At 41.0% G+C, this 26407-nt stretch overlaps 1 protein-coding gene across 2 annotated transcripts in view; it reads left to right on the top strand.

Annotated features, from left to right (window-relative positions):
- slc6a9 (solute carrier family 6 member 9) overlaps positions 1-26407 on the top strand; it is a 222373-nt gene that overhangs the window by 151890 nt on the left and 44076 nt on the right. For both annotated transcript variants that reach the window (XM_060931407.1, XM_060931398.1), the window contains exons 3-6: positions 401-557; positions 3169-3300; positions 3837-4110; positions 16772-16904. In XM_060931407.1, the coding sequence (XP_060787390.1) occupies positions 401-557; positions 3169-3300; positions 3837-4110; positions 16772-16904 (696 nt within the window). The remainder of the gene's footprint in view (positions 1-400; positions 558-3168; positions 3301-3836; positions 4111-16771; positions 16905-26407) is intronic.

The raw sequence follows: 26407 nt of genomic DNA, 5'->3' as shown, positions 1-26407 counted from the left end.
TCACTGGGCCTCTCTAGTGGTCACTCTGGAGGTCACACCACAGGCCATCTGACAAGAACAGATAGAGGCAGTGAACCGATAAGACCAAAGGGTAGTTTTGTGGTCTTGTGGAGGCAACAGTGATTTTGGTTCACATTAATTGCGCAGTTAATTTACAGGGACCTCACAGGACTCTTGCATGCTATGGAGGACTAGAGGGTTTTGCAGAGACCTCCCTTCATGATTTGAGTACTAATGGGGCTAAGAGGGCTGATAATATGCAAATAAAAATGTGTGAAGAATTAGCTTGATGTGTGTTCAAACACTATATTGAATACAAGATGAATTCAAGCTTCACCCTTGAGTATTCGCCTTTATGTGAATCACTAACCCCATATGTTTCTGTATGTTTATGGTCCAGAATGGAGCGGTTCCAGGGGAACAAGTGAAGAAGGATGAAAATTCTCGACGGGGAAACTGGGGGAACCAGATTGAGTTTGTCCTGACTAGTGTGGGCTACGCAGTAGGGCTGGGCAACGTCTGGAGGTTCCCTTACCTTTGTTACAGGAATGGAGGAGGTGAATTTTTTTTTTCTCCTATAATCCAAATAATTCTTATCAGATTTTTTTTTTCATTAAAATGATTATGTAATTCAATACAAGTTTGTATTGTCTTGCATTATAGCCACAGAGTTTGCACACTATTGTTGTGAATAGTTATGTTACCCAGGATTGCCACAGAAAGGCATTCCTTCTAGAATGATGTTGGCCAGTTGACTTAAAATAGTGTATTCTGGTGCTGTCAAGACCCCAGTAGCATTTAGTAGCATTGATTCTTCCTTTATGAGCTTCGGTGACTGCTACGTCCAGTGAATTAGACAAAACTCAAACAATACTGGGCTTTACAAAGCATCAAATATTCCAGCACATCAAACTTGAGATTCATATTTGACCTTAAATGCCTGTGTGTATTTGTAGGTGTTAGTTTGTTTAGCTTGCTTCTTGATGAATATCCTTCTAAGAGGTTGCAGCTGGTAGTCTTTCAAACAGGGGAGGCTGGTCGGTTACGATATTTCCAGATTTTAAAAGAAAAAACACATCAATTTTGCCCATACTCTTGCCTCTGATCTGGCTGATTGTTGGCAGGGTCACAAACTGTGAAATAACAGGTTCTTTTGGCCCATTAGCCTACTGTCCAATATACATGATGGTGGTGTTGGGGGGGTATATTTTAACATTTTATATTTTAAAATTGTGGCATGCTGTTTAAAAATTGATCATTATTGAAAGCAGCTCTTTGTCAGGAACCTCAGCAGTAACAGCAGAGTGTTCTGGAATAGGCACAAGCACTGACCTTGGGGAGCCAAACATAGAGCTGGGTGCCACACATTTCATTCAATGACACTTTCCCTATATTTTACTTATTTTGACTGAGAAATGTTTTATTGACAATTTTGATAACCCTTCACTTTTAATCCAGGTCTGTAGTGTGAAATGTTCTCGGCTGTGTTTTTGTTTAAAAATGTTTTCCAAATTGTAGCTGTGTTTAATTCATATCCAGAAAAATATATATTCCAATATAATATACTCAGCATAAACATTTTAAATAGATTCTATATTTTTGGTCCATCCATGACATATTACTAAAGTAGCCTATTTACTGTTGTTGATGTGGGTCACTTGCTGTTAGCCAATTCACTTTCTCGTACCAGGAGAGCTGAAAGGAACGAGTATTATTCCCTACCTTTTTCACCAAGTCAATTTGAGGCGTTGGTCTACCCTGCTCTTTAATTTAAATTTTTTCCTCGAAAGGAAGACTGGCAATGGCTTCGCCAAAATTAAATCAGCAATGCTTGGCATCCGTGCACAGCTTTCTTGCTAGCTGACTAGCCCCCTCAAGTTCAAGTTCAGTCACTCAAATAAACGAAATTTCTGGAACTAAGATAGCAAACTGGACAACACTATATTTACACTTTATTTACAATGAAAATATATACAAACTAAAAAAGCTGGTAGAAACCGTATGTAATGAATGAAATTGAAATGTAAGCTGATCTCTTACAGTACACCACAGCACTTGTGAATCCGCATGGGACTGAACTGAAATTCACCGCTGCCTGTCTATATTTGAAACGAGCTGTCAATCAGAGAAAATATCCGGCCGCTTTCACCAATCACCAGTCTCCTCGCGGAAAGCTTTGCCATGTCCCTCCCACTGTGAGGCTCGGAGTCTGTGGGCCGGGCGTTTTCGCAGTATTTTATTTGTCCAATAACCGTCTTGCATTTTGAGATTGAAAAGCGCATAGCTCCCAAATGCCATTGAAGTCCACTGAGGCTGGGAGTCCGTGGGCGGGCATTTTCGCAGTATTTGTCCAATAATCGTCTTGCATTTTGATATTGAAAAGCGCATAGCTCCTAAATGCCATTGAAGTCCACTGAGGCTGGGCTGCATCACGTTGTCACGAGAGCGAAAAACTCATGCACACATTAGGCGAACTGGGGAAAGTTATAACGGAATGATTTCGCACTGTAGTTGGGTTGAGCACATATATTTTTATGATTCTGGATCTGAAATCGCAATGTTATAAGGTCGGCTATAACATAAGCCTAGCGCAATTCATCCTACACGATGTTCGTCATTTTTAGAGGAGGCTGAGCCTCCCTCGTTGTCTTAGAGCAATCACCCGTGCTTCTAAGCCTACACTACTCCGAAACAGACAAATCGCTAACCCAGGAGCTTGGGACATGCAGGTGTTGAGGCTAGGTTTATTATTAATTTATTATTATCTATTAGTTATTAATTTGCTGTTGTCCAAGTTTTGACAAATGGGTTCAAGAACAAGAAAAAAAAAAAAAACTTACACCTTATTGACTTGATTGACCACAGCTTATAGCTGAAACACTGAACAAAGAGGGTTTTTTTTTTGTTAAATGTGCAAATGCAATGTGTTATATGATCATATATTCATCTGTTTCCATGATTATAGCTTTATCCTTATTTCTCATCTTAAGTGAAATTATAAAAAGAAAATGCTTGATTTTATTTTCCCTGTGGTACACTGGTGTAACTGTAACCATGTTTTGGTATAACTGAAGAATTTGCTCAGATGGTATTTCATTTGTTATTTAACTAAGAAACATCTTGACCTAAATAAAGGACTGAGTATCAGATGTGTTTTGTGTTTGTCAGGTGCCTTCATGTTCCCATACTTTATAATGCTGGTGTTCTGTGGCATCCCACTGTTTTTCTTGGAGCTTTCCTTTGGCCAGTTCACCTCTTTGGGCTGTCTGGGAGTGTGGAAGGTCAGCCCCATGTTCAAAGGTGAGTCTCTGTAATTAGCACCATTTAGGTTAGATATGGAATCAGATGTTACTTGGTAATGATTGATGAGAAGTTACATGGTTTATGGGTTAAATTTCAGTGTTTCTTTTAACCAAGACCTGTTATAAAGCATGTGTAAAAATATTGTTTTCTACTCTGAAGCTTAATGTGCTTGTCTCAATTTCTCTAATGAACAATAAATCATATTGGAAAACAAAACATGCAAAGTCTTCATGTTATATTAGACGATGTCCAAGTTACTTTAACATGTCCATAACAAGTTGAAATAAAAGCTGATTTTAGCTCCTGTCGCATGACCTCCATCATTCATCTGCCCTGCCCTACCTGCCATTAGTAGGATTTTGATATTGTTTATATTTCGAAAAACTGGCATGAAGATATATTGAGCATTTTAGAATAAATGTTACATGCTGCAGTCTGAAAGTAGACACCCTGCATCAGTAGGAGATTTCATTTGTAAATAGTTAACGGATTAATTAATATGTTGCCCTCACACTTTTTTCCCCCCCTCTTAGGTGTTGGCTATGGAATGATGGTGGTCTCTACTTACATTGGCATCTATTACAATGTGGTGATCTGTATTGCAATCTACTACTTTTTCATGTCCATGACCAATCTGCTGCCATGGACATACTGCAATAACCCCTGGAACACCCCAGACTGCAGTGGTGTAGTGGGCACACCGCGGGCAAATGCCTCCTTCACTAACTTCACTGCTAATGCAGTGTCGGGCTTTACTGAGGTGATCAGTCACACCAAGAGGACAAGTCCCAGTGAGGAATACTGGAGGTTAGCATGGCACCAATGAGTTTGTCTTCTTCAAACCATACAGGATTTACCGTACTATTCAGTTTTAGCTTGGGAATATACTGAATATCATATGTTAGAACAACTGTATTTTGATTATTTAATTTTCTTGTATGGACAACTATGGCTGCACCAACACATCCTTCTCTTTATTTTTTATTTATTTAACCTTTATTTAACCAGGAAAAGTCCCATTGAGTTACAAGAACTCTTCTCCCAGGGAGTCCTGGCCAAGACTGGTGGCAAAAAGTTTCAAAATACATAAAAAACAAGACAAAGTTACATACTACACCACAAATCCCATACTATACATACTAAAACACAAACAAGACATTACACTTAATATGACAAATAACAAGCTAATACAAACACACAACTTAAAGGGGCCCCTAGTTAAAAACGCTTACACTGTTCAGTCAGAGTTGACATTAAAAGGTTTTTAAAAGTATTGAAAGATGGAAGTGATTCTAGATTTAAAGTGTTTTGGAGTTCATTCCAGACATTTGGTGCATATGATGAGAGAGCTGTTTTACCAAGTTCTGTTCTTGCTGATGGAATAATTAGTAGTATTTTTTTCTGATGACCTTGTCCTATAAACACTATTATGGTAAGTAAGCAAGTTTGAAATATAGAAGGGTAATTTAACCATTAATGCTTTAACAATGAAAATCAATAAATGGAATTTCCTTCTGAGAGAGAGGGAGGACCATTGTACAGTTTCATACAGAATGCAGTGGTGAGTCCTAGCTACTGCACCTGTAATGAAACTCAAGGCTGAATGGTATAGTACATCTAGTTTTTTTTAATAAAGATGAGGTAGAGTGCATATAAATTAGGTCACCATAATCCAACACTGATAAGAATGTGCTCTGCACCAGCCTTTTCCTTGCTGAAAAAGGAAAGCACTTCTTTAATCTAAAGAGAAAACCTAACTTGGGCCTGAGTTTTTTTTTTTAAAGACTCAATATGGACCCCAAAAGACAATTTATCATCCAACCAAATACCTAGGTATTTGTAGGAAGTTACTCTCTCTATTGGAGTACCATCTTGTGTTAAAATAGTGAAATCTATAAGAGAACATGAACATAAATGTAAAAACCATTGATTTTGTTTTTTTAACATTTAATACCAACTTTAATACTACCAAAGATTTTTGTACCTGACTAAAAGCAGACTGTAGATAATGAATTGCTTCCTTCAATGATGTAGCAGAGATGTACAAAATAGTATCATCTGCATAAAGATGAACCTTTGTTTGTTTGAGATTCATACCCAAATTATTTATATAAATAGAAAATAAAATAGGACCCAAAACTGATCCTTGGGGGACACCCATTTTTACTTCTAGCAAGGATGAGGTACAGTTATCTAATACCACACACTGAGTTCTACCACTCAGGTAATTAGAAAACCAATTTAACACAGTGCAATTTAAAACCTATGCTTTGCAATCTTTGCAGAAGATGATGATGGTCAACAGTGTTGAATGCTTTACATAAGTCAATGAATAGAGCAGCACAAGACTTTTTGTTATCCAAAGCATTAACAATATAATTTATAACAGAGATTACAACCATAATTGTACTGTGTCCTTGTCGGAAACCAGACTGAGTAGGACTTAAAATACAATTATCTGCTAAAAAATGTTTCAGTTGCTCATTTATAAGAGACTCAAACAGTTTAGCCAAGACAGATAGTCTGGAGATTGGCTGGTAATTATCTAAGACCGACGGGTCTCCACTTTTTAATAGTGGGAGGACAAATGCAGATTTCCATGACTTAGGGATAGAACCACTGTATAGACTAAGATTGAAAATGGAAGAGATAGGACCAGCAATCAAGTTTGCAGCAATTTTAAGAAAATATGGCTCAATCTGGTCTGGGCCAGCAGACTTTTTACAGTCCAGGCCTAACAGTGCCTTTCGTACTTCAGATGCAGATATAGAAGTAAAATTAAACTTATTCAAACTTCCATTAGACGAGTCTATGATGGAGGTTGCACTATCCGTGGGGTTGGCTGGGAGTATTGACTGAGTAGCTATTCCTACATTAATAAAGTGCTTATTGAAAATAGCTAATATATTTTGTTTACCCCTTACTTCACCTTGGCTTGTTATTATAACTTCAAGGATAGTGGTGGATGGCACATCACCTGAAGATGATTTAATTATTTTCCAAAATTTTGGGGGGTCATTAAGGTTTTAATTTATTAAATTCAGATAATGCTCACTTTTTGTATATTTTATTAGTCTTGTGCATTTGTTTCTTAATACCCTATAATTTAACCAACATTTATCATTATTATTTATTTTTGCTATAGCCATGCTTCATTCCATTCTCTAATAGCAGTTGCAATAGAGTCATTAAACCAAGGATTATCTCTGCCCCTCACTCTATATCTTCTAACAGGGGCATGTTTGTCAACTATGGCTAAAAAGGTCTTTTTAAAATACAACCCCGATTCCAAAAAAGTTGGGACAAAGTACAAATTGTAAATAAAAATGGAATGCAATGATGCGGAAGTTTCAAAATTCCATATTTTATTCAGAATCGAACATAGATGACATATCAAATGTTTAAACTGAGAAAATGTATCATTTAAAGAGAAAAATTAGGTGATTTTAAATTTCATGACAACACCACATCTCAAAAAAGTTGGGACAAGGCCATGTTTACCGCTGTGAGACATCCCCTTTTCTCTTTACAACAGTCTGTAAATGTCTGGGGACTGAGGAGACAAGTTGCTCAAGTTTAGGGATAGGAATGTTAACCCATTCTTGTCTAATGTAGGATTCTAGTTGCTCAACTGTCTTAGGTCTTTTTTGTCATATCTTCCATTTTATGATGCGCCACATGTTTTCTATGGGTGAAAGATCTGGACTGCAGGCTGGCCAGTTCAGTACCCGGACCCTTCTTCTACGCAGCCATGATGCTGTAATTGATGCAGTATGTGGTTTGGCATTGTCATGTTGGAAAATGCAAGGTGTTCCCTGAAAGAGACGTCGTCTGGATGGGAGCATATGTTGCTCTAGAACCTGGATATACCTTTCAGCATTGATGGTGTCTTTCCAGATGTGTAAGCTGCCCATGCCACACGCACTAATGCAACCCCATACCATCAGAGATGCAGGCTTCTGAACTGAGCGCTGATAACAACTTGGGTCGTCCTTCTCCTCTTTAGTCCGAATGACACGGTGTCCCTGATTTCCATAAAGAACTTCAAATTTTGATTTGTCTGACCACAGAACAGTTTTCCACTTTGCCACAGTCCATTTTAAATGAGCCTTGGCCCAGAGAAGACGTCTGCGCTTCTGGATCATGTTTAGATACGGCTTCTTCTTTGAACTATAGAGTTTTAGCTGGCAACGGCGGATGGCACGGTGAATTGCGTTCACAGATAATGTTCTCTGGGAATATTCCTGAGCCCATTTTGTGATTTCCAGTACAGAAGCATGCCTGTATGTGATGCAGTGCCGTCTAAGGGCCCGAAGATCACGAGCACCCAGTATGGTTTTCCGGCCTTGACCCTTACGCACAGAGATTCTTCCAGATTCTCTGAATCTTTTGATGATATTATGCACTGTAGATGATGATGATATGTTCAAACTCTTTGCAATTTTACACTGTCGAACTCCTTTCTGATATTGCTCCACTATTTGTTGGCACAGAATTAGGGGGATTGGTGATCCTCTTCCCATCTTTACTTCTGAGAGCCGCTGCCACTCCAAGATGCTCTTTTTATACCCAGTCATGTTAATGACCTATTGCCAGTTGACCTAATGAGTTGCAATTTGGTCCTCCAGCTGTTCCTTTTTTGTACCTTTAACTTTTCCAGCCTCTTATTGCCCCTGTCCCAACTTTTTTGAGATGTGTTGCTGTCATGAAATTTCAAATGAGCCAATATTTGGCATGAAATTTCAAAATGTCTCACTTTCGACATTTGATATGTTGTCTATGTTCTATTGTGAATACGATATCAATTTTTGAGATTTGTAAATTATTGCATTCCGTTTTTATTTACAATTTGTACTTTGTCCCAACTTTTTTGGAATCGGGGTTGTAATTCCAAGCCAGCTCAACATCATCCATGTCACAAACTAAGTTTAAATCACTCTGATAGATTTCATGAAGGAAAGCTTGTTCATTAAAATGCTTGTAATTTTGTTTAAAAATAAACCGTGGCTTGGTTTTATTCAATTTACAATTTCTAACACAGGCAATCATACAGTGATTACTGACATCATTACAAAAAAACTCCAGCAGCCAAGTACTTATGTGGAACATTAGTCAGAATGACGTCAATTAATGTAGACTTGTCCATTCGTTTTGGATTGAGGCGTGTAGGTGACTGTACTAGCTGCATCAGGTGTAACTCATCACATAAGTCACTTAACGCTGATGAAGTCGATAGCCAGTCCCAGTTCAGGTCTCCTAGGACAATATACTCGTTGGGCAGTTTATGCAGAAAGTCAGACAGCAGGGCAGTTGCTCCAGCTGCAGCCGATGGTGGGCGGTAGCATCCTACCACAATCAGAGAAGCACCATTGAGAAGATTTAATTTAATGGCACATAGTTCAAAGAACTTTGACTTTGTTATTGTTTTGACGGAACAACAGTCCAACGATGTCTTGGCATATATGACTGCTCTCCCTCCTTTATTCATACGATCCGTCCTAAAGAGATTATACTCTTTGATGTGAATCATATTGTTTGTGATTGATGGTTTGAGCCACATCTCTGACAAGACGAATATGTCACTTTCTGTCAGTTTAGCCCACAGACGAAGCGCGTCGATTTTATTAATCAGGCTGCGCATGTTGACATGAATAAAATGCAAGCCACTGCTATTTTTTAAATCGTCAGGGTTCAAAAGCTCAATCAGTTCTGGGCCTGGGTTGGGAAGGATGTTACCTGATAGGAACAAGAGTAGAATAATCCAAAAGCCTGCTGATCTTGTCGGGCAGGCAGTGCCAACTCTCTGGTTGCGCCTGCAGGAGATGGACTGGAACTGCCATATTTCTGCCCAACTAAGAAGTTCGTACTTGTGCAGGGTCTCAATAGAACAGTCAGGAAAAAACGATAATGCCATGTGGATTGATGTAAAGCCGCCAGTATCAGGAAGCAGTATAGTTCCAGAATTTGGGAGAATAATCCAGGAAGATGCGAATGATCCACCACCAGATCCCAGAACGTCCGGTGAGCTCAGCACATAAGCGAGCAACAGGTAAACCAATAGTCTCATGTTGTTGATGCAACCAGACCAGTTTGCTTCATTGTTATAAAAGTAGGCTATGTTGCTATTTAGCCTACTGTTTACCATCACCAAGTTGTTAGCACAGTTCTGAGACCCAGGATGAAAGTTATTCCGAATCAGGTAGCCCATCAAACTGACAAAAACACAGATACAAACACAAATAAACTACGCAGACAAACGTGAAAGCACCGGTGCCACATCTACATCTACAGTTGTGGTCAGAAGTTTACATACAGTGACATGAATGTCATCTTGGATATGAATGTCATGGCAATATTTGGGCTTTCAGTAATTTCTTTGAACTGTTCTTTTTCTGTGGCAGAATGATTGTACAGCATACATCTTTAATAAAAAAAAACACTAGAATTTGGTGCACAAGTTTTAATTTTCTTTGGGTTTTCTGAAATCAACACTGGGTCAAAATTATACATACAAAGTCAAAAATTTACGTACGCTCACTTAGATTATTAATTCAGAGGTGCTGAAACGTCCAAAATGTCTTTTATCTTGCCAAGGCTGAGGTCTCTTAACTTTCTGTTAGTGATCATGATTGACTACAGCTGGTAGCTTCTCTGTGCCTTCATAAATAGGGTTTGTTTACAGCACTCAAAGGAATGACCAACACACAATAGAATGGGAAAGTCCAAGGAGCACAGTGCAAATCTGAGAAAGAGGACCGCAGATATACACAACTCCAGAATGTCTCTTGGAGTTTTAAACAACTGCAAATTCCAAGATCAGTTCAAACAATTGTATGCAAGTTATTGTGAGGTGTAGTCAAGTCAAGTTTATTTGTATAGGGCTTTTAACAATAAACATTGTCGCAAAGCAGCTTTACAGAATTTGAACGACTTAAAACATGAGCTAATTTTATCCCTAATCTATCCCCAATGCGCAAGCCTGTGGCGATGGTGGCAAGGAAAAACTCCCTCAGATGACATGAGGAAGAAACCTCGAGAGGAACCAGACTCAAAAGGGAACCCATCCTCATTTGGGCAACAACAGACAACATGACTATAACATTAATAGTTTTAACATGAAGTCAGTTTCGTTGATGTTATAAACTCTTCATCGATGGAAACTTGAGTGCAAAACTGTTCATGACAACTGCAGTCCTAAAGTTAGCAAGTCAACTGTAGTCCTCAGCCATAAAAGCATTACTGTAAGTGTCCAGAGCGTCCTCCAAGTGTGACTTTCAACTGTCCACATGGAGCCGTCCTCCACAGGAGTGATGCGATGAGACTCCAACCAGACACAGGGCACCAGGGCAGTCACTTTGCCAAGCCACTTTGCTTCAAGAAAACCCAAACTGTCACCCTCAGCTGAAAGGAAATTGGTTTGGATGGTCAGGAACAACCTGGGAACCACCATGGCACAACCCTGCCATGAACTGGAAGCTGATGGATCAGTGTCTACAGTTCAGATCACCATGGACTGTTATCCAAGAAATGAACCCTTGCTGCAAAATTGACCCCTTCAAGCTTAACTAAAGTTTGAAGCTGACCACACGGACAAAGAAAAAGCCTTTTGGAGGATAGCTGTATGGTCAGATGAGACAAAGATTGAGTTGTTTGGCCACAATGACCACCATGTGCAGAGGGACACTGTACCAACTGGTGGTGGTGGTAGGATCATCATGCTCTGGGGCTGTTTTGCTGCTAGTGGAACTGGTTCATTGCACAAAGTGGATGGAATAATGAAGAAGGAGGATTACCTCAGAATTTTCAGCATAAACCATCAAAAACCTGAACACAACTTGGGAGTTACAACAGGACAATGAACTCAAACATGCATCAGAGCTGGCTGTGGAGGATAAAGCAGGCTAGCATTAAGCTTAAAACAAGTCCCGACTTCAACCCTATTGAAAATATATGGACTGTGCTTATAAGTCGAGTCCATACCAAGAAAAAAAAAATGAATTGAACTCTACCAATTCTACCATAAAGAGTTGTGAAGTATCTAGAATTCTGCCAGAAGCTTGTTCATGGTAAACAAAAATGTTTGGTCAAGGTGAATCTTGCAAAGAGAAATTTTACCCAAATATTAAGTGTGCTGTATGTATATTTCTGACCCCGTATGTATAATTTTGACCCTGTGTTGGTTTTCAGAAAATCCAAAGAAAATTAAAACCTGTGCACCAAATTCTAGTGTTTTTTTTTTTAATTAAAGATGTATGCTGTACAATCATTCTGCTACAGAAAAAGAACAGTTCAAAGAAATTACTGAAAGCCCAAACATTGCCATGACATTCATATCCAAGATGATATTCATGTCACTGTATGCAAACTTCTGACCACAACTATATTTGCCAGTAGATGTAAATGCTAATTCACTACTTGGTGTATTCATTGCAACTTCTTGTATAAGTTCTTATATAATCACTGAGCCTCACTTGAGACCATCCACCTGATCCATTCTCTGTTCTCAGTTTATACCAGGTCTCTTCTGATAAAATGATGCATGAAATAAATTAGTAGATACTTTGGGTGAAAAATCTTTGACAGCATCATCTCATCTCATCATCTCTAGCCGCTTTATTCTGTTCTACAGGGTCGCAGGCAAGCTGGAGCCTATCCCAGCTGACTACAGGCGAAAGGCAGGGTACACCCTGGACAAGTTGCCAGGCCATCACAGGGCTGACACATAGACACAGACAACCATTCACACTCACATTCACACCTACGGTCAATTTAGAGTCACCAGTTAACCTAACCTGCATGTCTTTGGACTGTGGGGGAAACCGGAGCACCCGGAGGAAACCCACGTGGACACGGGGAGAACATGCAAACTCCACACAGAAAGGCCTTGCCGGCCACAGGGCTCGAACCCGGACCTTCTTGCTGTGAGGCGACAGCGCTAACCACTACACCACCGTGCCGCCCTTTGACAGCATATTGTAGGTTAAAAAAAAAAATGGTGCCAGTGGAGGGTGGTAATATTCAGAGAGAAAAAATTACAAGAAAAAAGTCACAAGTTTATGTGAAACACAACTCAGAAAAATAGTGGGCTTTTTGTCAAGGAAGCACATCGACTACAAAGACTGTATTTCCTATATCTCTCAGCTCAGCTGTTTAAAAACAACAATGATTTGGGCAAATGAGAAGAATCCATGTACTGAAAGTAACAGTAAACCACTTTTGCACAATAATTATACACTTATAAACAGCTAAGACAAAAAAGGACATGGATAAACAAACCTGTGCTGTTAATACATTCATCTCCTGTTGCATCCAGGAAGCACAACAATCGCATACTTCCTGGCTGCAGTGCATTCTGGGAACTGTAGATGAAAATCTCTATTCTTTTATATTGCGTGATTGAGGAGGAAAGACAGCATTGCCTGTAACACTGTTATAGGACACCATGGCATCTGTGGTGTGATGACATTGATCCAACCTTGCAAAGTGAAGCGATGTGGTTCCTTGACAAAAAACGCTTTCTTGTTTGTTTCTTGTAAATTTCTAACTCTTTTTCATGTAAACTTGTGACTTTTTTCTTGTAAATTTATGGCTTTAGAATCTCAAAGAATATCCAAGTTCTTTCTCATGAATTTATGACTTTAGGCCTAATCTTGGAAACTCTGAAGGTTTTTTTTTTTTTTAAACAATTGTGAGACAATCTGGAAAAACCTATTTGATATCACCATGGCTGAATTCTCAAAAGCAATGAAATAAGATTTAAAAAATTATCTTTTGACCAAAATTAGTTTTTTTGGCCAATGATACAGTTAGGTCCATAAATATTTGGACAGAGACAACATTTTTCTAATTTTGGTTCTGTACATTACCACATTGAATTTTGAACAAAACAATTCAGATGCAGTTGAAGTTCAGACTTTCAGCTTTAATTCAGTGGGTTGAACAAAATGATTGCATAAAAATGTGAGGAACTAAAGCATTTTTTAAACACAATCCCTTCATTTCAGGGGCTCAAAAGTAATTGGACAAATTAAATAATTGTAAATAAAATGTTCATTTCTAATACTTGGTTGAAAACCCTTTGTTGGCAATGACTGCCTGAAGTCTTGAACTCATGGACATCACCAGACGCTGTGTTTCCTCCTTTTTAATGCTCTGCCAGGCCTTTACTGCAGCGGTTTTCAGTTGCTGTCTGTTTGTGGGCCTTTCTGTCTGAAGTTTAGTCTTTAACAAGTGAAATGCATGCTCAATTGGGTTGAGATCAGGTGACTGACTTGGCCATTCAAGAATATTCCACTTCTTTGCTTTTATAAACTCCTGGGTTGCTTTGGCTTTATATTTTGGGTCATTGTCCATCTGTATTATGAAACGCCGACCAATCAGTTTGGCTGCATTTGGCTGGATTTGAGCACACAGTATGTCTCTGAATACCTCAGAATTCATCCGGCTGCTTCTGTCCTGTGTCACATCATCAATAAACACTAGTGACCCAGTGCCACTGGCAGCCATGCATGCCCAAGCCATCACACTGCCTCTGCTGTGTTTTACAGATGATGTGGTATGCTTTGGATCATGAGCTGTACCACGCCTTCGCCATACTTTTTTCTTGCCATCATTCTGGTAGAGGTTGATCTTGGTTTCATCTGTCCAAAGAATGTTCTTCCAGAACTGTACTGGCTTTTTTAGATGTTTTTTTTAGCAGAGTCCAATCTAGCCTTTTTATTCTTGAGGCTTATGAGTGGCTTGTATCGTGCAGTGAACCCTCTGTATTTACTTTCATGCAGTCTTCTCTTTATGGTAGATTTGGATATTGATACGCCTACCTCCTGAAGAGTGTTGTTCACTTGGTTGGCTGTTGTGAAGGGGTTTCTCTTCACCATGGAAATTATTCTGCGATTATCCACCACTGTTGTCTTCTGTGGGCGTCCAGGTCTTTTTGCATTGATGAGTTCACCAGTGCTTTCTTTCTTTCTCAGGCTGTATCAAACTGTAGATTTTGCCACTCCTAATATTGTAGCAATTTCTCGGATGGGTTTTTTCTGTTTTCGCAGCTTAAGGATGGCTTGTTTCACCTGCATGGAGAGCTCCTTTGACCGCATGTTTTCTTCACAGCAAAATCTTCCAAATGCAAGCACCACACCTCAGATCAACTCCAGGCCTTTTATCTGCTTAATTGAGAATGACATAACGAAGGAATTGCCCACACCTGCCCATGAAATAGCCTTTGAGTCAATTGTCCAATTACTTTTGGTCCCTTTAAAAACAGGGTGGCACAGGTTAAGGAGCTGAAACTCCTAAACCCTTCATCCAATTTTAATGTGGATACCCTCAAATGAAAGCTGAAAGTCTGGACTTTATGTCCGTGTCCATTATATAACTATAACTTGAATATGTTTCAGTAAACAGGTAAAAAAACAAAATTTGTGTCAGTGTCCAAATATATATGGACCTAACTGTATATCCGCACTCTCTCTACTTTAAGAAAACATGAATGTGTTTTCCTGAAACAAGGCAGAAATATTTTTATTTAGGCTACTTTATAGCCTAGCATTGGCTTTCTGTCTGCAAAGATCATGTTGCATAAGGAGCCAGCAGTAAAAACAGTCAGTCTGCCTAAAGGATGACTACAATCTTGTTAGCCCAGCGTGATTTCCTCACATGGTGTAGGTCAGGCTTCATGTTGTTGGATAACTAGTCTTCAGCTCTCAACCTTTGGAGAGATACAGCATCATAGATTTCCAATTTAATGACCTCAGAAACCAGTGATCCAGTAGTAAAATGTGATATGTTTAATATTGTATACAGACTCCTGAGGGTTGAAGGGGTGTTCAGAATGGTATTACGTGGGCGGGTGTGGGTGGGCGAGTATGTGTGTAGGGATGGGGGAAGGGTTGGAGAGGGATTTTTCACACCATCAGACAGTAACTCTGTATCAGTATGAATGGTGTCAGTAAAAATTGATCACAAAAAAGTTGTTGGATAGCTATGTGTCATAAAGCGGACAGAAGCACAATCAATCCAGTTTGTAATCAAATTGTAACCAGCAGTCAAAATGTCAGTTTTCAAAATATGTAAATGACCTAATAAAAGTAATCTTAACCAGTTGAGCTCACTGAGTTACTGTAATCATTTCTCTAGTGATGTAAGCGTGGATAGAAATCAGTCAAGTAAAGAGATGGTGAGGCCGGTTTTATCTCTGTGGGATGCCACTTAAGGCCCCAAAAAGTTTAGAAAGAGCCCTGCTTGTAAAAGTTAAACTTGCAGTATGCTTAAAATGAATGAACTGATATAATTATTATGATAAACTGTCTTTTTCATTAGTGTATGAAATTACTGTCTCAGCAATTTTCTTATGCTGTGGAAATGCACTGCAAGTGGATTTGGAGTTCACAGATATGCTTGTTGAAGTTTTTTTTTTTTTTCCTCAGTCATCAGGCCTGCCTTCAGCTGGAAGAATTAAACATGAGGCTGCCAACAGCAGAGCATCAAGTTTTTTGTGTATGCCTGTGTGTGTGTGTACATCAACTGTCAGTGTGTGGAGAATAGGAGCTTTGAAAGTGATGTGTGTGTGCGCTGTGCTGAATCATCCTCTAGACGGTTTGTACGTACCACCTCGGGTTATGTTTGTTAGTGTACTATGAAAGGCGTTTCTGTTGCTGCCATTCTCTTCCTCAGACCATTCATTGTGAGGGCAGGGTTGTTTGGATTGTGTAGCCATCTTGAAATTTTGGATTGTTTTTATCTGTGTGCAAAGTTGAAGCCCTTAGTAAATACATAGTTCAGAGTGACATGGTGCTTCCTGAGTAAATGCAAACCTACAGCAAAGGAATCAAATCCTTCCCACGCATTGTGGCGCATAGGGCGGCGCAGATCCCCGTTTCCATAGCCCTCGGCCTCTTGCCTATTACCTAGCTAGGGTTACAGTGGGGGGCTAGTCCTCTGGTAACCGCGAGAGTTTGACTCCCCACTCGCATCTGTATTAAAAAGGAATAAGCAGTATTAATTATTGGCGGCACGGTGGTGTAGTGGTTAGCACTGTTGCCTCACAGCAAGAAAGTTCTGGGTTTGAGCCCAGTGGGTGATGGGGGCCTTTCTGTGTGGAGTTTGCATGTTCTCCCCATGTCTGCGTGGGTTTCCTCCAGGTGCTCCGGTTTCCCCCACAGTCCAAAGACATGCAGGTTAGGCTAATTGGTGACTTTAAATTGACGGTGAGCATGAATGGTTGTGTGTCTCTATATGTTAGCCCTGCAATGACCTGGCGACTTGTCCAGGGTGTACTCCGCCTCTCGCCCACAGTCAGCTGGGATAGGCTCCAGCTTGCCCGTGATCCTGTACAGGATAAGTGGTTACGGATAATGGATGGATATTAATTAATCTGCATTTACCCAGGCATCTTAAGTGTCTGCTCTGATAAATGGTGTTAAATATGTATTTGTTTTTCACTTATTACTCATTTGTTTTGTCCTCTCAGGAACTATGTACTGAACATCTCAGATGGCATCGGGAACTTCGGGGAAGTGCGCCTCCCCATCCTGGGCTGCCTGGCTATCTCCTGGGTGGTGGTGTTCCTCTGCCTCATCCGTGGGGTGAAGTCCTCTGGCAAGGTGAGCCAGACTGTTCTCCATCTGTTCATGAATTACATACAGTGTAGAAATTTGAAATGACTCATTTTGACTTATTATGCATCAATTATATATATATATATATATATATATATATATATATATATATATATATATATATAAAATGAAACACTCAACACAATACATGATATATTTCCATGTAGCACTTCTGGCATTGTTAACATTGTTAAACCAAACTTCGTAAAGGCCCAGCTACATAAAATTCCTTGCTTACAAAAGTCTGGATTAGCAGTTTCCATGATGGAATGGTGACAACAGATACCTTTTAATGCTTCAACATAAATGATGAATTTATAGCTATGCAGGCTGGGTATGCAACGGTTCACCCAATTCATGATTTGATTCGATTCATGATATTGGGTTCATGATTCAATTTTTCACAATATTTTTGAAAAAATATTACCAAAAAATGCAACATTTATTTTCTTATTCTTTATCAACTTTAAAAATCCTTTTGTTAAATAAAAAAAAAACAGTAACTTATTCATTTTCTTAAGATTCAACAATAATTAGTTATCCAATTTGTAAATGTTGGAGTAAAATATAATAACCTATTAACTGAAATATTCCTTTTATTACAAATGGAAAATGTTAATAACAAATAGGTCTCTTCTTAATAAACTTTTATAAACATTTGCACTACCTCCATTTACTTCACTTTTCTTTAGCTTTCTGTAGACCGTAAAAAGAGAACTCTGATTTCTTGTTAAATCTGTTTGTTCAGTCTATCACACAACAGCTCGTTCCCATTTTTGATCTGTTTTTTGTGTGTTTTTGCGGCATCAGAGCTGTGTTACTTCCACCTAGGGTGAAGTCACATACATTCCTGCTATTGTACATTGTTGTCCCCTCTGCTGTATAAACAACACAATTACAGCTAGGAAAAACTAAGATTACGCAGCCTGATGATGATCACAATTCATTCTTGATTTCATGGATTTGAATCCTCAATTTATATCACAGTTTATCATTGAATGATATATTGTTACATGCCTCATATAGACAATTTGAAGTGGTGGTTTTGTTCACTGTGACTCTTCATGTGTCACGCTCCCGGGCTCACCTAACACTCAGGACTCCACTTCCCACAATCCCCCTCACACACCAGTCACTATCATGTGACAATGGCAGTCCATCAGCCAGCCTAGAGCCACTTCCTAGGAGTGGCTCCCCCGAGTTCTAATTACCATCACCTGTACCTTTTTGTTTCCGTTTGTATTTATACCCCTTTGTTTTGTTCCTCGCACAGTATTACCTCCACATTTCGTGAGCCTACTGAGCATTACTCTTTTGATTGTATTCCTGTGTATGACCCTTTTTGCCTTCCGGTTTTCTCCCGTCTTCCCTAGTCCTTGTGTTTGTTTGCTCGTTTCTCTTGCTTCCCAGTTTCTCGATCCTCGCCTGTTTTCTGACCACGATTTTTCAAACCCTCATTAATGTTTTGGATTTCTCGGTATTGACTTGGCCTGGCTGTTGTACATTGTCTTTGTCCATTGTGCCCATTAAAACCTTGAGTTCATTCAATATCCATGAGCGTCTGGTTTGTTACAGACGCGTTACAGAATACTGTGCCATCATGCAGATGGCGGATTACACAGAGCTACAAATAGTGCTTAGCAGCCAAGGACAGATGCTTGGATAACATCACCAGCGTTTTGACTCCGTGACTCAGTCCATCCAGAATCTTACGCAGCAGCAAGGTGAGCAGCAAAAACAGTTGATGCAGATTGTTGAAAGCATGAAAGAAATCACCACCCAACTCCAACAACTCAGCTTCTCCGGTGCGCCTATGGTTACTAGCCAAGCTGCTCCCCTCATGGCTGATACCAGTTCATTTGTTGCCAGTAAACTGGATAAATTTGATGACTCACCTAATCAGTGTAAAGGGTTTTTGTTACAATGTTTGATATTTTTTGCGAATTCCCCTCCGAGCTCTGACAAGGCTCGTATTTCTTTCATCATTTCTCACCTTACGGGCAAGGCCTTAGATTGGGCTACCGCAGTTTGGCCCAATAGTCCAGTCCGACACTTACGACAATTTTGTTAAAGAATTTAGAACAGTTTTTGATCATGCCAGTGAGGGCTGCTCTCAAGGAGAATTACTCACCCGTTTATGTCAGGGCAATCGCTCAGTTTCTGACTACGCTTTGGAATTTCACACTCTTGCAGCTGGGAGTGGTTGGAATGAGCCGGATTTACTAGTGACATTTCGCAATGGATTGAATTCCAACATACTAGCGGAAATGGCGTGTAAGGACGACTGTCTTTCACTAGAGAAGCTGATTTCATTAGCCATTCACCTAGACCAACTGAAGCACGAGAGAGGTCTTCGTAAATCCCCTATGGTTCCAGCTGCTGCACTGACTCCTCACTGCCCGTATCCACCTCTGACCTGGACTCATGAGGATCCAGAATCCCTAGAACCCAGGCAGTGTGACTCATTCCATTTGTCTGCAGAGGAGAAGCAACGACGTCTCCATGATGGACTGTGTCTCTATTGCGGAACTGCGGGTCACATTCTGTGTGACTGTCAAATCCGCCAACGCAGTACTTCGGCACCGACCCTGGGAAAGCAGGCTCCACGCGTTAATGTGGTGAGTGCACCCACTAAGGGGTTGGTCTCCAAGTCCTTTCTCCTACCTGTGACAGTTAACTGCCTTCAGTCTGTCTTTGTGTTCTCAGCATTAATTGATTCCAGAGCTGAAGGGAACTTTATCCACACCGAGCTGGTTGAGCAACTCCAGATTCCTGTGGAGCCACTGGAAGAGTGGCTGAGATTGACTGCTGTCGATGGGGATCCCGTGGGAGAAGGACTTGTTAACCGGGTCACAAAACCCATTAATCTGACTGTCAGTGCTTTACATTCTGAAGAATGTAATTTTTTGTATTGAATTCTTGTGAGTATGCTATTATTTTAGGTTTGCCCTGGCTTAGAAAACATAACCCCGTCATATCCTGGTCCGATAAAGAAATACTCTCATGGTCCAGTTACTGGTATGACCATTGTCTAGCGCTTCCCACAGTTTTGGTATCGTCAACAACTATAGAAAGCCCCAATGCCAATGTCATAGTTTCAGTGCCCCCCAAATACAGTGACTTGTTAGAAGTATTTAGTAAGAAAAGTGCTACCAAACTTCCCCCTCACAGAGAATATGACTGTTCCATTGAATTAATAGGTGATGCTATCCCACCTAAGGCTAGGATTTATCCACTCACTCAGGTGGAGGAGAGAGCTATGGAGGAGTATATTCAGGAGGCTTTAGAACAGAGTTTCATTCTACTTCTCCTGCAGCTGCAGGGTTCTTTTTCATCAACAAGAAAGATGGGGGACTTGGGCCCTGCATTGACTATCGTGGGTTAAATCAGATCACTAAACCCTATTCTTACCTGCTGCCTTTAGTCCCTGTAGTGCTAGAACAGTTTCATGGAGCGTTTATATTTACAAAACTCGACTTAAGAAGTGCATACAGTTTAGTCCGTATAAAGGAAGGTGATGAATGGAAAATAGCATTTCTTACCACTAGGGGGCACTGAGTATTTAGTAATGCCCTTTGGGTTGCGTAATGTCCCGTCTGTATTTCAAGTGTTTGTAAATGATGTCCTCAGGGATCTCATCTCATCTCATTATCTCTAGCCGCTTTATCCTGTTCTACAGGGTCGCAGGCAAGCTGGAGCCTATCCCAGCTGACTATGGGTGAAAGGCGGGGTACACCCTGGACAAGTCGCTAGGTCATCACAGGGCTGACACATAGACACAGACAACCATTCACACTCACATTCACACCTATGGTCAATTTAGAGTCACCAGTTAACCTAACTTGCATGTCTTTGGACTGTGGGGGAAACCGGAGCACCCGGAGGAAACCCACGCGGACACGGGGAGAAGATGCAAACTCCGCACAGAAGGGCCCTCACCAGCCACGGGGCTAGAACCCGGACCTTCTTGCGGTGAGGCGACAGCACTAACCACTACACCACCGTGCCGCCCCGTCCTCAGGGATATGCTTGGCAAATGTTATTGCCTACATCGACGACATTTTGATTTACTCCCCTAATCTCGAAACTCATATTCGTCATGTCCGTTCTGTCCTTACGCGTCTTCTTGAGAACCAGCTGTATGTTAAAGGGAAGAAGTGTAAATTTCCTCTCCCTTCTACTTCTTTCCTAGGCTACGTCATCAGTCTGGAGGGTGTCGTCATAGACGGTAAGTAAGTAGAAGCCATAACGAATTGGCCCATCCCTACTTCCATAAAGGAGCTCCAGCGATTTCTTGAGTTTGCTAATTTCTACTGTCGTTTCATTCCCAATTTCAGTAGTCTAGCAGCTCTTTTTACCACCTTATTGAAAGGAACTGCCAAAAAAAACTCTCATGGAATCCCCGGGCGCAGGAAGCATTTGAATCCCTCAAGGTAGCCTTCACCTCTGCCCCCATTCTGAAGCATCCTGATCCCACTCAGCCTTTCATGGTGGAGATGGATGCCTCTGAGGTAGGCACCGGAGCTGTGCTGTCCCAGCGTGTAGGTGACCCCTGCAAATTGCATCTGATAGCCTTCTACTCCCATAAACTGACCCCTGCCGAACGTAATTACAGTATCGGAGATGGAGAATTGCTGGCCATGAAACTAGCTTTCAAAGAATGGCATCATTGACTAGAGGGAGCTACGCATCCCTTCCTCGTGTTAACAGATCATCAAAACCTTGAATATTTACGGTCAGCTAAACGGCTCAATCCCTGTCAGGCTCAGTGGTCTCTATTCTTTTATCGATTTGATTTTTCCATCTCTTATTGTCCTGGTTCCTGTAATACTAAAGCAGATGCCCTGTCTTGTATATATCCCAGTCCCAAATCCTCCCCTGAGGTAGTTAATGTACTACCCCCATCAGTTGTGGTCGCCCCCATTAGATGGGAAATAGACGAAGAGATCGACCAAGAACTATCTGTCACTCCTGCCCCTGAATCTTGCCCTGTCAGAAGTAAATATGTACCCACTCAATGCAGGGACAAGTTAATTACATGGGCCCACTCCTCTTTGTCTTCTGGCCATCCAGGAGAGACACGTATACACCAGTTATTGTCTGGCAGATATTGGTGGGAAAATATGCTATCAAATATCCATAGGTTTGTCTCCTCATGCACCACCTGTTCAAAATGCAAAATACCCAAAACTGTCCTTGCCGGTAAACTCATGCCCTTGCCTGTCCCTTCTCATCCATGGTCACGTTTAGCGGTAGACTTTGTTACTGATTTGCCCCCTTCACAGAACTACATGGTCATTCTGACCATTGTTGATAGGTTCTCACAAGGAGTTAGATTTATTCCCTTCATTACTCTACCTACCACCTTTCAGACAGCTGAAACCCTTTTTAACTATGTGTTCCATACATTTGGTATTCCAGAAGATATAGTGTCTGATCGAGGGCCTCAGTTCACCTCGCATGTATGGTCAGCTTTCTTTGAGAGACTGGGAGTTAACGTCAGTGTCACCTCCGGTTACCATCCCCAGTCTAATGGTCAATGTGAAAGGGTCAACCAAGAACTGGGAAAGTTTTTGAGACTGTACGGTCATGAAAACCAAGCCGACTGGTCCAACTACTTGCCCTGGGCCGAAATGGCCCAAAACTCATTAATTAGCTCTGCTACGGGTCTCACACCTTTTCAGTGTATGCTGGGTTACCAACCCCCTTTAATGCCATGGTCTGCCATGCCCTCTGACAACCCGGCTGTTGACAGTTGGATGCAACGGAGCGAGCAGGTCTGGGGACAGACCCACCAGCGAATCGAGAACGTCCTCCACCAACACAAGAGGCTGGCGGATCGTCATAGAGGTGACACACCTACAGTGGTGCTTGGAAGTGTGTGAACCCTTTAGAATTTTCTATATTTCTGCATAAATATGACCTAAAACATCATCAGATTTTCACACAAGTCCTAAAAGTAGATAAAGAGAACCCAGTTAAACAAATGAGACAAAAATATTATACTTGGTCATTTATTTGTTGAGGAAAATGATCCAATATTACATATCTGTGAGTGGCAAAAGTATGTGAACCTTTGCTTTCAGTATCTGGTGTGACCCCCTTGTGCAGCAATAACTGCAACTAAACATTTCCACTAATTGTTGATCAGTCCTGCACACTGGCTTGGAGGAATTTTAGCCCATTCCTCAGTACAGAACAGCTTCAACTCTGGGATGTTGGTGGGTTTCCTCACATGAACTGTTCGCTTCAGGTCCTTACACAACATTTCGGTTGGATTAAGGTCAGGACTTTGACTTGGCCATTCCAAAACATTAACTTTATTCTCCTTTAACCATTCTTTGGTAGAACGACTTGTGTGCTTAGGGTTGTTGTCTTGCTGCATGACCCGTCTTCTCTTGAGATTCAGTTCATGGACAGATGTCCTGACATTTTCCTTTAGAATTCGCTGGGATAATTCAGAATTCATTGTTCCATCAATGATGGCAAGCCGTCCTGGCCCAGATGCAGCAAAACAGACCCAGGCCATGATACTACTACCACCATGTTTCACAGATGGGATAAGGTTCTTATGCTGGAATGCAGCATATATGGAACAAATGCAGCATTTCTCCAAACATGATGCTTCTCACTTAAACCAAGAAGTTCTATTTTGGTCTCATCCATTCACAAAACATTTTTCCAGTAGCCTTCTGGCTTGTCCACGTGATCTTTAGCAAACTGCAGATGAGCAGCAATGCTCTTTTTGGAGAGCAGTGGCTTTCTCCTTGCAATCCTGCCATGCACACCATTGTTGTTCAGTGTTCTCCTGATGGTGGACTCATGAACATTAACATTAGCCAATGTGAGGGAGGCCTTCAGTTGCTTAGAAGTTACCCTGGGGTCCTTTGTGACCTCGCCGACTATTACATGCCTTGCTCTTGGAGTGATCTTTGTTGGTTGATCACTCCTGGGGAGGGTAATAATGGTCTTGAATTTTCTCCATTTGTACACAATCTGTCTGCCTGTGGATTGGTGGAGTCCAAACTCTTTAGAGATGGTTTTGTAACCTTTTCCAGCCTGATGAGCATCAACAACGCTTTATCTGAGGTCCTCAGAAATCTCCTTTGTTTGTGCCATGATACACTTCCACAAACGTATTGTGAAGATCAGACTTTGATAGATCCCTGTTCTTTAAATAAAACAGGGTGCCCACTCACACCTCATTGTCATCCCATTGATTGAAAACAGACTCTAATTTCACCTTCAAATTAACTGCTAATCCTAGAGGTTCACATACTTTTGCCACTCACAGATATGTAATATTGGATCATGTTCCTCAATAAACAAATGACCAAGTATAATATTTTTGTCTCATTTGTTTAACTGAGTTCTCTTTATCTACTTTTAGGACTTGTGTGAAAATCTGTTGTTTTAGGTCCTATTTATGCAGAAATATAGAAAATTCTAAAGGGTTCACAAACTTTCAAGCACCACTGTATCTACCTCCCTGGGGACTGAGCCTGGCTGTTGACTCAGGACTTCAGGTTTCCTGAGGGAGGTAGAAAATTATTACCCAAATACATAGGTCCTTTTAAAATTCTCCAGTGAATTAATGAAGTTACTTCCAAATTAGATCTGCCTATGCATTACCATGTTTCTAACTCATTTCATGTATCTCTCTTGAAACCTGTTGTCTCAGGTCTGTTGGACGAGGGCACACCCGATGTCGCGCCCCCACCTCCGGTGTACGTAGAAGGTTCCCTGGTGTATGCTGTCCGCCGGTTGCTGCACTCCAGAAGGAGAGGAGGGACTCTGCAGTACCTTATGGACTGCGAGGGCTATGGGCCCGAGGAGCGTAGCTGGGTTCCCGCACAAAATATCCTGGATCTGGGGTTGGTGGAGGAGTTCCATCAGCGTCATCCAGAGAAGCCCGTGCCTCGGCATAGGGGCCGTCCCAGGCGCCATGGGTCCAGCTCTCCCAGCAGTCTGCCCAGCAGTGGTCCCAGAGGTCGTCCGTGGCAATGACCCTCTGTCCAGCACTGTGGCAGTTCTGATGGCTTGCTCAGGAGTGTTCCCGGCAGCGTGGGTGGCAGTCATCGTGGTCGCCCTCGTCCCTCGGCCTCCGGGGGGTGGTGGTGTTACTGTCACGCTCCCGGGCTCACCTAACACTCAGGACTCCACTTCCCACAATTCCTCTCACACACCAGTCACTATCATGTGCACTCCATCAGCCAACCCAGAGCCACTTCCTTGGAGTGGCTCCCTCGAGTTCTAATTACCATCACCTGTACCTTTTTGTTTCCGTTTGTATTTATACCCCTTTGTTTGTTTTGTTCCTCGCACAGTATTGCCTCCACATTTCATGAGCCTACTGAGTGTTACTATTCTGATTGTATTCCTGTGTATGACCCTTTTTGCCTTCCGGTTTTGCCCCATCTTGCCTAGCTCTTGTGTTTGTTTGCTCGTTTCTCTTGCTTCCCGGTTTCTCAATCCTCGCCTGTTTTCCGACCAAGATTTGTCTAGCTCTCGTTACTGTTTTGGATCTTTCGGTATTGACCTGGCCTGGCTGTTGTACATTGTCTTTTTCCATTATGCCCATTAAAACCTTGAGTTCACTCAATATCCGCGAGCGTCTGGTTTGTTACAGCCGCATTACATCATGTTGCCAGTTTTGGCTAGCAGCATGGACTCTGAACAGATGAGATGCATCTGTCTTGAATTTAAGGCAGGAAGTATAAATGCATATTATCTATCTATCTATCTATCTATCTGTCTGTCTGTCTGTCTGTCTGTCTGTCTGTCTGTCTATCTATCTATCTATCTATCTATCTATCTTTCTTTCTTTCTTTCTTTAAACAAACATTGTCAGTTCACTAATAAGAGACCAGAGAGGGTAAATAAATGAAAAAGATGTGAAAATTAACCTGAATTCTGAAGAGACAAGTTGAGCATCACTCTCCATCCAGCATCCAGTCACTAAAAGAGGTCATTGTTGAAGAATGGAAAATGATTGATGTTGCAAAATGTCGCCAACTTGTTCATTCCATGCCTAGAAGACTTGGTGCTGTCATTAAAAATCATTGAGGCCATACAAAGTACTAGATATAGTAGTTTTTGTTGTGGGGTGTACTCATTTTTGCACCACCCTAATTTGAGTAAAACTCAAAAATGTATAATCTAAGTTATATTATTAACCTTACTTTCACGTTATAAGTTAAACAGATGTTCTTTTAAACTTTGTCTTGTCGACATTTTGGAAATTGTTTGTGTTCATTGAGATATTGTTTAAAATGTTACTTTTCAAAGGGGGTGTACTCATTTACACTGAGCACTGTGTGTGTGTATATATATATATATGTATGTGTGTGTGTGTGTGTATTTAACAAGTACTCAGTTTCATCTGCTGAAATTCTTTGCTGCGTCTTTATCCAGGCAATGGTCCAGCAGTTGATGAACTGATCTAGAGAATAGAATCTTATTTTTTCTTCTTCTTTTGGCTGCTCCCA

The sequence above is a fragment of the Neoarius graeffei genome, chromosome 1, assembly GCF_027579695.1.
Source record: "Neoarius graeffei isolate fNeoGra1 chromosome 1, fNeoGra1.pri, whole genome shotgun sequence".
Lineage (NCBI taxonomy): Eukaryota > Metazoa > Chordata > Actinopteri > Siluriformes > Ariidae > Neoarius > Neoarius graeffei.
This window is presented reverse-complemented; position numbering and strand designations above follow the sequence as displayed.